We start from the raw sequence: 16,893 nt of genomic DNA on the forward strand, positions 1-16,893 counted from the left end.
ATTTGCATAAACTAAAACTAAATGCATCAGTTTATCACTAACTAAAATCAGTGGAGAGACTTTGTGGGGAGATTCTCCTGTCTTTCAGTCTCATATAAAATTATGTTTTCCTTTTGAAATAGAAGGCGAAGTAACTTGCAAGATTCTGTCAATAAAAATGTGGTGTAAGTTTTAAAAATGTGATGTACCATGGTCCAAAAGGCCCATCCTTCACTCTGGCTTTGCAGTCTATTTCTAGACTTATTCAGAAACTTTCAAGAGAGGGCCCTCATTATGTTTTAGATTAACCACAAAGTTAAATTTAATGCATGATCAGGTTTAGGAACCTCTGCCTGGAGTTCACATACAAGTTTTTCAGAACCCCTGCTAATATGTAGCCATAATGATATTATGGAAACACTACCAAAATGACCTGGAGAATGAAAACAAAAAAAAATAAGTGCTTTACACCTAATTATTACTTTCTATATTACTAGAATCCTGGATATTTAGGATTTTTAATTGAATGATAATACTGCGAATAATAGTCTGAGAGGAAGAATGAGGTTACACATTCTTTGCATACTATGCCACCTTTTTTAATCCCCCCAAATGCTAGCAATGTAAATACTTAAGAAAGGGGAGGAAACTTTCATTTACTGACTGTGTTAGTATGGACCCTATTCCGTATGTTCTCATATAATTCTTGCATAATAACTATTACCCTTTTGCAGATTAAAAAAAAAACCTGACACGCAGATTTTAGAGTTACTCAAAAAACAACAAACTTATATTGAGCTTTTATTATGTATCAGACACTGAACCAAGTTTTGAGGAAGCAAAATTTAATGAGTCAGTTTTCTGCTATATTCGGTTTATAGCCGAATAAGTGTACTAACGATGTTAAAGGGATCTTTAACATCCCTTTAACATCCACGGGGTATTGGAAAGCCAAAGGGCTGAGTAGAAATTCTCTGGAAGGAAGGTAGGAAATGAAAAAACAATTTGAAAATGACCTTTTGGCTGAAAATGAAGGTAAAGTTCACAATGCAGAAGACAGAGGAAAAGGAATTCCTTGACAAAGTGGGAACCATGAGCAAAGGCATAGAGATATAAAACAAGGCAAGTTTGAGAATTTATGGATCACAGTGGGGGGAAATTAAAAGACTTGGGATGCACAGGCAGAGTGAGGATGTAGAGTGATGCAAAAATCTAAACACAGATTGCTCCTTGTTCTGTGAAATAGTCCAAATTACAGTGTATGAACAATGATTAGCCACCAAAGGGTCTTGAGTACAGAAATAAGAAAGAAGATGTTTCTAAAAGCTGCGCAGTGGACCAACTGGAGGGCAAACAAGATGGAAAAGTCAGATAGGAGACCAAAATAGTCTGAGTCACGGACCATGAGGGCTTGAATGAGGGAGATTCCAATGGAGAAGGAGAAAAATGATGAACTGGAGAGAGAGTGAAATATATGGATCTTGGTTATTTGGTAGAGGGAAGACGATAGGATTTCCTGACTTAGGTGGTTGTGTGGATAGTGGTGACTTAAGTTAGAAAATGCAGGGGCGCCTGGGTGGCTCAGTCGGTTAAGGGCCGACTTCGGCTCAGGTCATGATCTCGCGGTCCGTGAGTTCGAGCCCCACGTCGGGTTCTGTGCTGACAGCTCAGAGCCTGGAGCCTGTTTCAGATTCTGTGTCTCCCTCTCTCTGACCCTCCCCTGTTCATGCTCTGTCTCTCCCTGTCTCAAAAATAAATAAACGGTTAAAAAAATTTTTTTTAAAAAGTTAGAAAATGCAAGAGGAGGAGGAGCAGAGTTAAAGGAAAGGGCATAGGTTCAATTATGAACACACGAAGGTTGAGGAGCCTGTGGAACATCTTAGTGGAAAGAGCTGGGATGTAGGGTGTTGGTAAGTGAGTGGGAAGTAAGAGGATGGAGAGATAGGATGGTACCAGCAGAGAAATGTTAAGAAATGGGTGGCTTGTAGATAGTGGTGATGGCTTGAAATGGCAAATTTTAGAAGTAGGAAGGAAGCCAAGAGCAGATCTAGGTTGCTGATGAACATTAAGGATCCAATAAGGTTGAAGACATGGTATAAGATTGGAACTCTGAATTATGACTGTGAACTTCCCCAGCAGTGTTCTGGAGTGACTGTGGGATTAAGCCAAGTTGATGGGTTAGCCGGGCAGACTAGGAAGGAGGGCAAGGGATTTAAATACCCTTCTCTATTATTTATCTCTATAATTTTATTGACAATTTCAGGTGGTTGAATTCTGTACAGAAAAAAACCACAATAAAGAAGCCCCAAACCTGCAAAACCAAAAATGCAATCTCCGAAGCACATGGGAAGTGATTAGCGATTCTGAGGACTTTAAGAAAACCACTCCTATGACGACACAGCCACCCACGCCCACATTTTCATTGCTGCAGATAGGACAAAGAATTGTGTGCTTAGTCCTTGATAAGTCTGGAAGCATGGCGGTATGTTCACTGGGTCTTGCTCTTCTGGACTCTGGTCTCACATTTGCATATGCTATGATCTGGACTGCAATTTGTAACAGGTTGGGAATAAACACAACCCTTAGGGTCAGAACAGTTACAACAATAACATGACCATCAGAAACACCCACCTCAACTCTATTCAACAGAAATTTCAGCATCAAGTGTCTCATTTGCCAAATTAAATTAGCTTTCAATTTATGAGCACTGATCTGATAAAGTGCATAGCCTTAACATTTTTTATGTTTCACTGATAATATGTAGATCTATAGAACTGTTACTAAAGCAGTGATCTAATGATCAAACTAAAGCCAAATCTGATTTGCTCTTTTAGGGCCACTTATACAAAGGCCCTAACATTCTACCCAAAGATGTTACTAAATATAAAGGAGAAATTTAATACAGAAATCTAATTTAATATAAAGGCCTTGAATAAGCTTGTTGTCATTTACTCTGTGTTGAGGGAGCTACTTCCAAATTTCCTCTAGACTGTTCTGTTATTAGTCCGCTCATCTAAACCCAACTGACTGCCTTTCTTCTACTTCTTCGTTCAGAATGGTGACCGTCTTAATCGACTGAACCAAGCCGGCAAACTTTTCCTTCTGCAGACGGTTGAGCAAGGGTCCTGGGTTGGGATGGTGACATTTGACAGTGTTGCCCATGTACAAAGTGAACTCATACAGATAAACAGTGATGTGGAAAGGAATGCACTCACCAAAAGCTTACCAACCGTGGCCACAGGAGGAACGTCCATCTGCTCTGGGCTTCGATCGGCATTTGCTGTAAGACAAGTTCCCTATAATCTGTCAATGTTTACAATTTGTTTCCTAAACGTCTCTCTGTTTTCAACAAATTAAGTCAAATTTCCTCTAATATTAAGTTCTATCATAATATGGGGCCTACCTACCTTTCTGTGTTTACGAGGCAGGGATTCTCTTCCAGGTGTCCTATGTTTAAGCAAATTGGATCACCTGTCCTTCAGCACTTCCACACCTTTGCTAGGCTCCCCACTTGGGATACTTTCTCCTCCCTCTCCTGTAATTCAAATCCCATTCATTCTTCAAAGATCCATCACAGACGCCACCTACTTCTTGACATCTTTCCTGATTCCTTCAACTGTAGAGAATCTCTCTAAACACTGTGAACTTTAAAAAAAAAAATCTCTTACGACTTCTAGGTCTTCTGTCTTACTTTCTAATCATGCACTTCACTCAAGCAAAATTTCTTTAGGAACAGGACTTATCTCTTTACCTCCCAGGCTGCTGGCACAATATCTTTTATACAGAAGGTTCTCAATAAATAAAATTGAACTGAGTTATCTGATGGCACCTGATTCTTAATTGCTCCAAATATATCAATCAATATTGAATATTTCTTTAGAAGGTATTTAGCCCCATGAAACAAAGAATAAGAGGCTGAGAGAAGCTGGCTGGCTAAGGTCTCAGAATATCTGTGGCATCTTGGGCAGGTCGGCCTTCTGCCTGCTGTGGAGCACAATACATCATTGGGGCTGTTCCAGATTCCCAAGCAGCAGCAGGAATAGTTAGTACCCAGCTCACACTGTTGCATGTGGACAACAGACACTGTTGCATGTGGACAATTTCCTCACATTCGGTCTGTCCCTCTAGACCTTTTATTCCACCTTGAAGTTTAGTTCTTTAAAAGTGGTTTCCATTGTTTGTACAGTCAGCTGCAGATCCCTTCTCCAGATGCCTGTGTGCATCTGGATTCTCTGGCCTCTACCACTCACCCAAGCTTTGATTAAAGAACCAAATGAAGGAGGGGAACTGACATTGAAATCGCTGATGTGTTAGACTAAACTCCCGCTATGCAAAACCTTAGGGGAGATGACTAATGCCAGATGGCCTGGTGGTGAAGACAGAACTTCTGGTTCTGCATTTTCCTCTCAGATGGGTGAGAGAGAGTGTGAGAGACACAACTGGAATTTACATGCTCCTCTTGCCCAATGGAGTCCAGATGTGGGGTGGGAGGAGCTTATATGTGACTTTACAGTGATGAGGTAAAGGGCTTTGGGTCCTACGCTGTCCTTAAGTTCCCCATTGTTTCCTGCTGCAGGACCCATGTCAGGTCTGTTCTGGGCTCTTGTATCTGCTGAAGTGCCCACTGGACTTTGCTCTCCAGGTTTGATCAGGGCCCGGTGATCCTTCCTGGCTGACTCAGCCCCACTCTGGCTCTCACTATTGGAGCAGAGCCCTGAGCACCCCATGTCCTCCATTCAGCCCCTGAGCAGACTGTACACCCCTCAGCCTGTCTGGCAAGATGACCTGTTCTCTTATCTGCCAACTTCTGTCTTCCCTACGGTGTATGTGGGAACTTCTGCATGTTTTCCATGGCATGTAGCAGTGATGGGGAGTAGGACACAAGAATCCAAATGAAGCCCTTTCCCTGGCCTCTCAGGCTCTGCAACTTGGTCAAATCAAGGCCACAGCCATGGCTGAGAGGATCGTGAGCTCTGGACTCCTACATGCAGCAGCAGTCGTAGTTCTTCCCTCTTTCCTTGTGTGGCAGCCCTCTCTCAGAGTCCAAACAGAGTGGGGCAGAAGTCCCCTCTGTTCTTAGCTTTCATTTCAAGCTACTTAAGGTGGCTTCCCTTTCTGACAGTCTGGTCCAGAGAAGATTGCTTAGGCTTGATTGCTTGTCTCCCCTACTTCTGGGTCTCCCTTCTACTCTTCTTAGGGGAAGAGTGGCCTCTTGCCTTCCTCTTCTGAAATGAACATCACTATTTTCTAATCTAATTTTCCTTCTATCATAACTTATCCAACATTGGTAAAAGGTTGGTTCTATACAATGTAAAAAGCTATAATCTGTGTCATAAGGAATGGTTGAAACGTAGATGTCATAAGACAACTAGGAACTGTGGGTTAATAGTAATGAAATTATTTGTTTTTATTAGAGGGAATATTAAAAACTATTAACAACTCACGGGACCCGGGTACTTACCAGTCAGAACCAATGCCAACCATTTTATAAGCTAAAATCTGCCCTGAGTCTCATATCTCCAAAATATTATTCTCATTCAGTGAAGGTAGTTTCTGAGAATATCTGGGGACCTCTGAAAGCCTGTCAAGGAGAGATCATGTGAAAGAAACTAGAAAAACCTTTGCTGCTTCCACAGTGGTGTCCATCCCTAGAACTGTCTTGTATCTCTCTTAACGGAGCCTGCTCCATAGCAGGGTAACCAAGAGAAAACACTACTGTCAAGTTCCATGAAAGTTGTTGATTTAAAATTAATCATTTCAAGGTAGAAAGATATGTGACCATTCTCAGGCACCCGTTTATTGCCTCTGGAATTTCTCTTCTCATTCCCTTTAAATGCAGTTTTCCCAACACCTTGGGCACCCTGATAACTCATGCCCTGAATTATGTTCTCAGGTTATTAGGAAGAAATACTCAACAGATGGATCTGAAATCGTGCTACTGACTGATGGGGAGGATAACACGATAAGCTCATGCTTTAACGAGGTGAAACAAAGCGGAGCCATCATCCACACAGTCGCCCTAGGACCCTCTGCAGCAAAAGAACTAGAGGAGCTGTCTAAAATGACAGGTGAAGAGTGGCCTGCTGCATCCCACTGAATTGCCGCTTCTACTGCACTGCAAGCTCCAGTGAACTGAGGAGAAGGAGAAGGGTGGGATATATAGAGAGAGGGATAATCTTATTAACCAACTACCTGCCCTTCCTCCCAAATGACCATTAGAACTAACTCTACCCATTTATTTTAAGGCCTTGGTTCTAGGATTAGGGCAGTCTGGAGGAAGATGGGAATCAGCACAGCACTCTAGTTAGGATGCAGGTCTCTCCTCCCAGACACTTTGTGAGGACTGGATAGAATCTAATAGGTTACCCAGGAACCACTCTCTTCCAGTTTTCAGCTGGCTAAGAGACCCAGGGGGGACAGATGACAAGCCACTAACCACATAATACCATGATACAAGTACCATATTAGCGGTAGAAAGCACTTGAATAAAAAGAAAGAATAGAAAGCCTTGACTTTATTGAGGGAAGAAGGTTCCAGGAGGATGATCTCCAAGCAGAGACTTTAATAAGGAGTAGCAGAGGTGGAGCAAAGGGTCTACTGAACCACACAGAGAGAAGATCACTCTGAAAATGTAGAAAACAATGCAGTTTCTCCATAAGACATTAATATTTTGTGCTTCTAACTCACATACAGAGACAGATGGTTAACATAGATTCCATATATGCCTGGCTTCTTTAGCAGAGTAAATGGGCACATTTTTTTTAACTTAGGGCCAGGATTATGCATATCAATTATTATGTGAGTTGCCTTCCGAGGCAGGTAAAATGATAGGACTGCTTGCTCCTATCTGCTTAAGACTGCTTACTTGTCTTAAGTTGGGTTTCCTAGAAACAGAGCCTGAGACAGGGAGTTATAGAAGGAGAGCCCTCAGGAGAACAGGAGAATTGGAAGTAGGATAGGGCAGGGGAAAGACGTAAGCACAGAAATGGATTTAGAGTCTAGCTGAAGTCTAAGCCCACAGTGGGCTTTCGATCTGGAATTGCATCACACACCTGGTGCAATCTTGAGGTAAAAGGGCTGACCTTTTGTAGCACTGTGTCCATCAGTCAGTGGCTATGAAGAGTTGAGGCAAGTTGGAGGTGAAGGGGCATGTTATTTCTCTGGCAAGTATAGCCCCTTTGGGTAAGCCAACTCTCTGGACAAAGGGGTAGCTATCTGCCATTAGCAGCTAACACTCAGAGCAGCTGGGGAGAGATTCACTTGTCTAGGTAAGGGTATCTGAGTGAGGTTCCAAGAACATTACCAAAATACTGACCTTAAACTTTGGATGGCATTAATTGTCTAAAAGTACTTTCACATCAACTATCTTAGTTACATATGTTCTAAATAGCCCAAGACTGCGAGACCTGGTTTATAATCTTTTTTTTTTTTTTTACTACATATTACACTTTTCTATAACTCTTCTTTGTCAGCTGTTATTTCTTGCTGTTGCTACATATACATGTTTTATGATTTAGGGGAAAACTCAAAATTGAAGCTTGTTAGGATTATGTCTAAAATAAGAATAAATTAATAGGCTTGGAATAAGGCTTAATGAATTCTCTTTATGAAAGTGCATGACTTTTAAAACATGAAATTTTATGATATTATTTTTGACCTATCAGAGATCCATGGCTGCTTTACAAATAATTGACATAGTTGGGCAACTGAGATGTTGCTAAAGCTATTATTTAGTATGATTAAAAAATTAGTAGCAGCTTCTGAGTTCATCTGGATGCCTATTTGATATTGATCAATTAATACCTTAATAATGCAACAAAATATTTCACATATTCTGCTGTCTTAACAATAGCTAAAATGCTGCAAATACTTGCTTTCTAGAAAACAACTTCTGATAATGTAATTGCATTTTAGGAGGTTTACAGACATATGCTTCAGATCAGGCTCAGAACAACGGCCTCATTGATGCTTTTGGAGCCCTTTCATCTGGAAATGGAGCTGACTCCCAGCGCTCTATCCAGGTCAGAATTTTTACTCTTTGGTTTTTCATGTTTATAAATAATCATAGCCAAGATGGAGAGTTTAATGGTTAAAACTCCTAAGTACTATATTCTTCTAGTAGTAGATTAAAATTAAAAATAGAAGTTTCAGCCTGACATTAGACATTATTCCTAAAATAAAACACTACTTATTTAAACAAAGCAATTAGTGTTTACTTGTTTGGAAACAATGCTAACTGACTTCCTCATGGAAACCAGCAACATAAAATATAATAGGTCCAAGAATTCATTTTTAACATCTGCTAACAAGCACCCGTAGCAATATAATTGGGTCAGAATTTTCTTCACAGTAGATCATCTTAAAACAAATTTTCTGGAACAAGTAAGTGTTCGGGGATTACTTGCTCTATTTTTCCATTACCTCAAACCCCTTATATTTGCCAAGAGTTTCTTATAATGGGTGGAAAGTGTTTTGTTCTGTGAAAAGCCCATGATGTCAGTCAAGACACCTGGATCCTGGGCCTGGGCCTGCCATTGACTCTATAACTGTGGGTTAAGAACTTCATCTTTCTGGACCTCAGCCAGGTATGAACCAGAAAACATTCTTGGACCCTTCTGGTTCTAAAATTTCAAGAAAACCAAATTTTCTTTCAAAAGTCTTGAGGCTATTTTTTACGAAAAGAACAAATGTATTTTAAATGTTTTCCTTGAATAGTTTCAAAAGCTACTCCTATGAATTTTTAACCTCAGAGTGAAAAATCAGAACTCACGTGTGTGAATTATGAGTTTTATTGTGATAATTTCATCGTGATTTCACAATTTTATTGTGAAAATTTGGACAAACGTAAAGGAATACTATAATGTCAAAACCAAATAATGACAAATTTTGAAGCAACAGGCTTTCTGGGCTACCAGTGTAGCATTTATTCAATTAGAGAAGACTATACTCATTTGGGTAATCCTAGCTCATATTCAAAAAATTAAACTCAGGAGTCCAGTCTGGAAATTGGAGGATGGTGTCTGAAAAAAAAGTAATTAAACTGATGAAAGGACAAGTTCATAATCAGGCAGTTTCTGACCATTATTTTTGTATTTTGGAAACCTAACGGGGAGAGAGATAGAGAAATGAGCAGAACTCATTTACCTACCTGCCATAAAAATCAGATCTAAGAGCCCTTCAATTTCTCCACATCCAAGATCAAAACTACCTATGAAATTAGAAAATCTGATCCCATCACAGGTCACCCTGCCTTCTCATAGATATCAGTTTAAGGATGAGAAATAATTATCTGGGAGACAATCCTTGAGGTCACATTCTCTGTAAAAGTCCCGTTAAGTCTTCCCCACCTCAGTTCCTGCTCTACCATTCCTTCATTCTGCTCCAAACAGCAAATCTGCCTTGGCCCTTGACTTACTTCATTTATCTTCACAGGGCCTACAATAACACTTGACCTAGTAATTGATTATTTGCAATCCAAATGATCCATATGTGGATGGAAAAAAAAGTCCCAGTCAGTCCCCTTAAGAGTTTATAGTCTAGTAAACAAGATGAGGTATAAACACTAGTAGGTATAAAGCAAAACGCACTCTGAGAATATCAAAGGACTGATAGAATCAAGATTCTATGGGAACTCACAAGAGGGAGAGATTATTCTCAGCTAGTAAGTCAGATGGACGTCAGAAAAAGTTTCACAGAGAAAGTGACATTTGAACCAAATTTTGGAGGATTGATAAAGCTTGAACAAAAGGAGATTAACATACAGATTTCCAGGAAAAGCAGAGTATAATAAAGTCAGAGTCATGGATTCATGAGTGTCATTTGGGGAAGTAGTCTGGTTTGGGTATAGGAATATACATCTTGGAAGCTAAGATTGGAAGAAAGGTAATTTAAAATTCAATCATGACTAGGCCTAAGTACCAAACCAAGAACTCAGGCATCACTGAAAGCTTTTAATGGGGCAACTGAGAGCTGGAAGCAGAGTGGAAGAGACTGTGTGATGCGGGCTCTAGTCTCCAGTATGTAAAGAGTTGTTTTTCTTAACAGCTTGAGAGTAAGGGATTAACCCTCCAGAACAATCAGTGGATGAACGGCACAGTGCTTGTGGACAGCACTGTGGGGAAAGACACTTTATTTCTCATCACCTGGACAAAACAGCTTCCCAAAATCCTTCTCTGGGATCCTAGTAAAAAGAAACAGGATGGCTTTGTAGTGGACGCAAACACCAAAATGGCCTACCTCCAAATCCCAGGCACTGCCAAGGTATGGGGCCAGGTTTTATCCTTCTCACATTTGGACAAAATTATCATAGCTTTTTATTTATTTTTTTATTTTTATTTTTTGAAATACATTCTCATTTTTATTTATTTATTTATTTATTTTCAATATATGAAGTTTATTGTCGGATTGGTTTCCATACAACACCCAGTGCTCATCCCAAAATGTGCCCTCCTCAATACCCATCACCCACCCTCCCCTCCCTCCCACCCCCCCCCCATCAACCCTCAGTTTGTTCTCAGTTTTTAAGAGGGGAAGGAAAAAAAAAGAGGTTAGAGTGGAAGAGAGCCAAATCATAAGAGACTCTTAAAAATCATAGCTTTTTAAATGTGCATGGTTGCTAAAAGGAGAGTTAGTATTGAATGAAAGGGAGAACACGGAAAATTCTCCATCTAATTCTCTGTCTCATTAGTATGACAGCAAATCAAGAGAAAGGAAATTGGTGATGTTTTCTCCATGTACTAAAAGGAGAACTTTCAAATTACGTAGGAGTCAAGATGCAAAATGGTCCTTGAAACTATGGGATCATGAAAAACATTTTCTCTACTTCAGGAACCCAATTATTTGATACTGCTCTTTAGAAACCAAGCAATGATAAGGACACAGCTTTCTGACCTCATTTTCCCAAATTACAATTTTCTTGACGATAAGAACCATGTAGTCATTCCAAATGTACCTAAGTTTCCCTTGGCTGACAGAATATCAAAGATCTTCTTCGATATGCTTGTAAAATGCTTGTATCAGATAAGCTTTTCCTATAGGTGGCATTGAAGTCAGGTCTGTGTCACCTATGGTTATTAATTGGAAATGTCTCCATTTGTTTTGATCAGGTTGGCATTTGGAGTTACAGTCTGCAAGCAAGCTCACAAACCCTGACTCTGACTGTCACTTCCCGTCCATCAAGTGCTACTGTGCCTCCAATTACAGTGACCTCTAAAATTAACAAAAACACAGGAAAATTCCCTAGCGCTATGACAGTTTATGCAAAGATTCATCAAGGAGCCTCACCGATCCTCAGGGCCACTGTCACAGCCATAATAGAATCAGTGAATGGTAAAACAGTTACCCTGGAATTATTGGACAATGGAGCAGGTAACCATTCAAAAAATTGGAAAATACATCTTTCTTTTCCAAAAAGCAACCAAGAAAACAGAAAGAGGGCATGGTCTGATGAGGATAGTTAGAAGCGGGGAGTCCACTACTGGGGGTCTGGTTGGGAGAGCTCTCTGCTTCCCCACAATTCCTATATTTTAAAATGTTGGACAACATGAAGACAGGCCTACCTTTTGCTTCCACAAAGGCCAAACACATTAGTGGCTTAAGCTCAATAAACTCAGAGACTCTAGGGAGTTGTCAGAGGATATTGCACACTCCCTAAAAGGGAAGGAGGAAAAGTAATAACTATCTTACGTTATCTTCATTTTTATCTTCATCACACACTTTTGAGATATAAACCATACATTACAGATGAAGAAACTGAGGCTTTCGTATTTAGAAAACAGCAGATATAAATTCAAATGCAGTCATATGTTACTTCTCTGTGTATGTAGACTCTGTATTAGCTTGCCCCCAAAGTGAAATTATTGTCCATTATTTTTTAAAGAATCTAACACAGAAAGTGAGAGAAAGAGAATTCCACATTTCTTTTTAGAAGGAACATGACTATGCTGCAAGTAATCTTACTAGAACAAATTCTGTAAATGAATTGCCTACCTAAATCTACCCTAGTGAGAAGTCATGAATTAAAAAAAAATAATCATATAACATTTTTTTCTCCCCAGTAATGTACAGCAATTCAATTCAGTTCGAAAGATACTTATTGAATAGTTACCTGGTGCTATGTTGGATGTAGCAGAGACACGCGGCATGATGTCAGATTTCAAAAGGAAAGATAACAATTCAGGAAGACAAAATATACACACATAAAGCTACACACACACACACACACACACACACACACACACACACACACACAAAGAAAAAGTAGATCTCATTCTTAACACAGTCAAATCCTAAACTCTCTTGGAGATAGTGTGACATTATCCTTGCTTTGAAAAATTTTAACCTTCATATAAGTTGGAAATATACAAATGCCCAGCTGCCTTTAGGATATTCATTAATCCCTTCATTTCCCTGTCAAGGTGCTGATGCTACTAAGGATGATGGCGTCTATTCAAGGTATTTTACAGCTTACGATGCAAATGGTAGATACAGTGTGAAAGTGTGGGCTCTTGGAGGAATAAACGCAGCCAGTCAGAGGTTGATACCCCAGCAGAATGGAGCCATGTACATACCTGGCTGGATTGAGAATGGTAAGAAGTTTGTAATAACACATCTGACGTGAGTAAAAGGCTTGAGATCAAGAGAAAACCATTAAGCCTGTGAGGAGAATGGTGTAATTTAATTTCAGGGTTTCTCAGTATTAAAACTACTGACATTTTGGGACACATAATTCTTTGTTGTGAGGGCTGTCATTTGCATTGTAGGATGTTTACTAGCATTTCTGCCCTCTACTCACTAGTTATCAGAAGCAACCCCCACAGTCATGGCAATCAAAAATGTCTCCAGACATCATCCACTGTCCTCTAAGAGGCAAAATAACCTCCACTTGAAAACCAATAGATTGAAAGTAGCTTTCAACTGCCTGGGTTCGTATTAGAGCCCTCTAGCAAATAAAGTATTTTAGTTAATCTCTTTGTGCTTCATTTTCCTCACTTGTAAAATAGGAATAATAATGGTAACCACCTCATGTGGTGGCTGTGAGGAACAAACAAGGAAATACATCTAATAAGCTGTTGCTGGTAAATAGTAATGTTCAATAAATGTTTGCTATTATTTTTAATAAATTTTAAAACATTTGTTTTTAATTTTTTTAACATTTATTTATTATTAAGAGACAGAGAGAGATAGAGCATGAGCATGGGAGGGGCAGAGAGAGGAGGAGACACAGTATCTGAAGCAGGGTCCAGGCTCTGAGCTGTCAGCACAGAGCCCGACGCAGGGCTCGAATTCACAAACCCTGAGATCATGACCTAAGCTGAAGTGGGATGCTCAACCAACTAAGCCACCCAGGCGCCCCATTTTTAAATATTTTTTAATGAAGCTCTTTCCACTGATATTGGCCTTTCCATAGAATAAGGAAATTTAGGGCTTATTATATATATCAGTATCTCAAGTCCACTGTCTCCTTTCTCTTGCTGAGACCAGGGAGACTAGTAGATGAATCTACAACCAACCAGCACACAGAGCCCACATGCAAGCATGCGGGGAAATTATGTACCAAGAAACAGACATTCCTATACCACCTTTGGTAATAAACACATCCTCTAGACTAGAGCTGGAACTGGGACCAAGACTAGTCCTCATGGGTTCCAGGACCTGTTTTCCATCAATTTCTACTCTGTCTTGGGCAGAGTGTGTTGGTGCTGGTGTATTATAAGAACAGCTCCTCCGAGTAGCTTCCCACTGTCCTCTTTACTTGGTTGGGTGTGTGCTCAGTAAAAGGAGGATTCTAGGACATGTGGTATCCGATGCAAAGGTGATCACAGAAAAGAAAAAAAAAAACACTTTAAAAGACACTATTGCTTCCAAAGCTCTTTTATATATTTCACCTGAGTTTATTTTCATTTGTTCGTCTTTCTGAGTTAGGGGAAGAAGGCAAGGGGAGATCGGTGTGGTGGCTATATCTAGCCTCATGCTCAGTGTTTTACTCACATTAGGACATTACTTTCTCCTAATTATTCCATTCTATAGATGGAGAAACAGAGGCTAGGGAGACTATTGGTCTAACTGTGATAGAACTAACTGTGGCAGGACCTGGATTGGCATTGGAAAGTCAGTGTTTTTCCCTCTATCCTTTGATGAATCTTAATACCAAGAGAGATAGTCTCTATTGTTAAATTGAATACTAACTCTGAACTTGCTATCGTATACAGTTCATCTTTGCCCAAGACGAGATTGATGGGTATGAAAATCAATCTGTCTCTACAGACAAAAATTTTAAGGACTAAGGAAGTAGAGTTTATAAGAGAGTAAATTCTGACTAATGCCATGTTAGGGTATTATGGAATATTTTTATTGAAAAGACAGTCTGAGAACTCTACTGACTGAGCAGGGCAGGGTATTTGTTGAATTCCAGGATTACTTTTATAAAACCTTTCAACAACAATGTGACAAAAATTGAGATTGCTTCAGGCACTAATTTCCCATGCATTCAATGAGAAAATAAGAAGTCTTCCAAAAGCATAACGTTTTAGAACCCCAACATAAAACAGTTCATGAGAATCTGCAATCTAATAAGGAAGATAAAACATGAACATGGAGAAAAGAAAAATGTATAGAATAAATAATCAAGGCAATTCTTGATAGTCCAGATGATTACCAAATAAATAGGAAAAATAATAAAAACAACAGTATTACCTAGGTGCAAGAGATTTCTTAAAATCTTAAAACAGAGGTAGGATTTAAACTGACTGAGGAAGAGTAAAATCAGGATAGACAAAGAGATGGGAAGAGAAACAATTCCAGGACAAATGTCATGAAAATAAATTATGAGAATTGTTATTCCTGAAAATGTCTGATTCTCTGTTTTTTTTCCCCAGATGCAACCTGATTTGGGATCTTTATACCAAATAGTTAAAATTAATTTTGTGTATGGGAGGAAACAAGGCAAAGAGGAGAGTAGCAAGAGGGCATTCTGATAACCAAAGAGAAGGAAGTATAGTCATACAATGCTTACAATGTAATGTAACATAACATAACATAATGTAATATAATGCAGGTGAAGTAAAATGGAATCCACCCAGACCGGAAATTAATAAGAATGATCCTCAAAGCAAGCAAGTGTGTTTCAGCAGAACATCCTCAGGGGGTTCATTTGTGGCCTCTGGTGTCCCACAGGCTCCCATACCTGATCTCTTCCCACCTTGCCAAATCACTGACCTTAAGGCAAAAATCCACGGGTACAAATTTATTAATCTGACTTGGACAGCTCCTGGAGACGATTATGATCATGGAAGAGGTAAGCAGAATGTGGTATGCACCCTGTAAAGGAGTTTAGCAGCCACGCAGGGGTGCAAAAGAAGGTGAGGCAGGCGGGTGTGTTGTGATGCATGTGGAAGGCAGAAGGCAAGAGGGCTCTTGAATGTCCTCTGAAATGAAAGGTTAGGATTTTTAAATATGATTGGTTTGGAACCCAAAAAACTGGCGTACTTTAAGTTTTAAGAGGCTTCAACCAGTAACAGGCAATCCTTAGGGTTTTGTTTTTTGTTTTGTTTTGTTTTTGAAATATTGCCAAGCTGTCCTTTAATAAACCCCATTTTTAGAAACAACTCCTGGAAAGGATTGGGAGTGGAGCATAGATTACTAAGGAACAGAACTGGCCTTTGGAAGAAACCTACTAGATTTTTGCTGCACCGTGTAGTCTTTGGATTGCAGCATGGGCATCACATGAATCTTGTTAGAAATGTAGAACCCCAGCCCCCAACCAGACCTACTGAACCATAATCTGCATTTTAAGATCCCTGGGTGTTCTGTATGCACATTAAAGTCTGAGAACCACCACTACCAAAATCTCCTCTATAAGTAATAAAGCAATAAGCAGTAATTTTAAAACTTCCTTTCTCAGTCAGGTGCATGCAGCATGCACAGAAATACGGACCAAGGCTTTAGGTCATGCCTGATCCAGTTTTATATTTATCACTCTGTCAAGATACACAAACGAGAATGTAAAAAGTATACTAATACTTATAAATATGGACCATCAATTACATTTATTCATTGGAACATAGGGGATGGTGATATAGTTCCTAATAGACTTTTAAACTTCTTTACAACTTGAGAATCACATGCCACAAACTTTTTTTCTTTTCAGCTCACAAGTATATCATTAGAATAAGTGCAAATATTCTTGATCTGAGAGACAAGTTCAATGATTCTATTCAAGTGAACACATCTGATCTCATCCCGAAGGAGGCCAACTCTGAGGAAGTCTTTGTGTTTACACCAGAAAACATCACTTTTGAAAATGGCACAGATCTCTTCATTGCTGTTCAGGCTGTTGATAAGGCCAACCTGAAGTCAGAAATCTCTAACATTGCACGAGTGTCTTTGTTTATCCCCCCCGAGATTCCTCCAGAGATACCTAGTCCTTCTCTTCCTTGTCCTGAAATTAATGTCAACAGCACCATTCCTGGCCTTCACATTTTAAAAATTATGTGGAAGTGGCTAGGAGAATTGCAGCTGTCAGTAGCCTTGGGCTGAGTTTTCATGAAATGAATAAATCATCCATCCTTTCTTTGATTATAAAATTTTCCAAAATGTATTTTAAACTTTCCTGTAGAGGGCGACATAATGAAATAAAATGTTAAACAACTGGCTATGCATGAATAAAAACTATCCGTTCAAATCCAAAAGTTTTATCATTGCTCAGGCATTTATTAATGAAAGTATGTTTCAGTTCATTTTAAGGAGCTTTTCCAATTAAGAAGAACATGTAATTTCATGTGAAAGATGCCAGAAATGGCCAACTAGGTTAGTACCAACATTACCAGGAATGTGTATTCTTTTCCCTAAATTTTGGCAAGGATGCATTTCAAGAAGAGATTGCATTGTAGAAAGAAATAGTAGAATTATGAAATC

General features: G+C 39.4%; 1 protein-coding gene across 1 annotated transcript in view; it reads left to right on the forward strand.

The window, feature by feature from the left end:
- CLCA1 (chloride channel accessory 1) overlaps nucleotides 1-16,667 on the forward strand; it is a 30,908-nt gene extending 14,241 nt beyond the window's left edge. Inside the window, exons 6-14 of the mRNA XM_007079166.2 lie at nucleotides 2,243-2,461; nucleotides 3,034-3,261; nucleotides 5,873-6,047; nucleotides 7,894-8,000; nucleotides 10,024-10,239; nucleotides 11,085-11,346; nucleotides 12,396-12,566; nucleotides 15,035-15,274; nucleotides 16,127-16,667. Of these exons, the coding sequence (XP_007079228.2) occupies nucleotides 2,243-2,461; nucleotides 3,034-3,261; nucleotides 5,873-6,047; nucleotides 7,894-8,000; nucleotides 10,024-10,239; nucleotides 11,085-11,346; nucleotides 12,396-12,566; nucleotides 15,035-15,274; nucleotides 16,127-16,515 (2,007 nt within the window). The 3' untranslated portion in view covers nucleotides 16,516-16,667. The remainder of the gene's footprint in view (nucleotides 1-2,242; nucleotides 2,462-3,033; nucleotides 3,262-5,872; nucleotides 6,048-7,893; nucleotides 8,001-10,023; nucleotides 10,240-11,084; nucleotides 11,347-12,395; nucleotides 12,567-15,034; nucleotides 15,275-16,126) is intronic.
- The last annotated feature ends 226 nt before the right edge of the window (nucleotides 16,668-16,893 follow it).

Source organism: Panthera tigris, chromosome C1 (genome assembly GCF_018350195.1).
Source record: "Panthera tigris isolate Pti1 chromosome C1, P.tigris_Pti1_mat1.1, whole genome shotgun sequence".
In the NCBI taxonomy this organism is placed as follows: domain Eukaryota; kingdom Metazoa; phylum Chordata; class Mammalia; order Carnivora; family Felidae; genus Panthera; species Panthera tigris.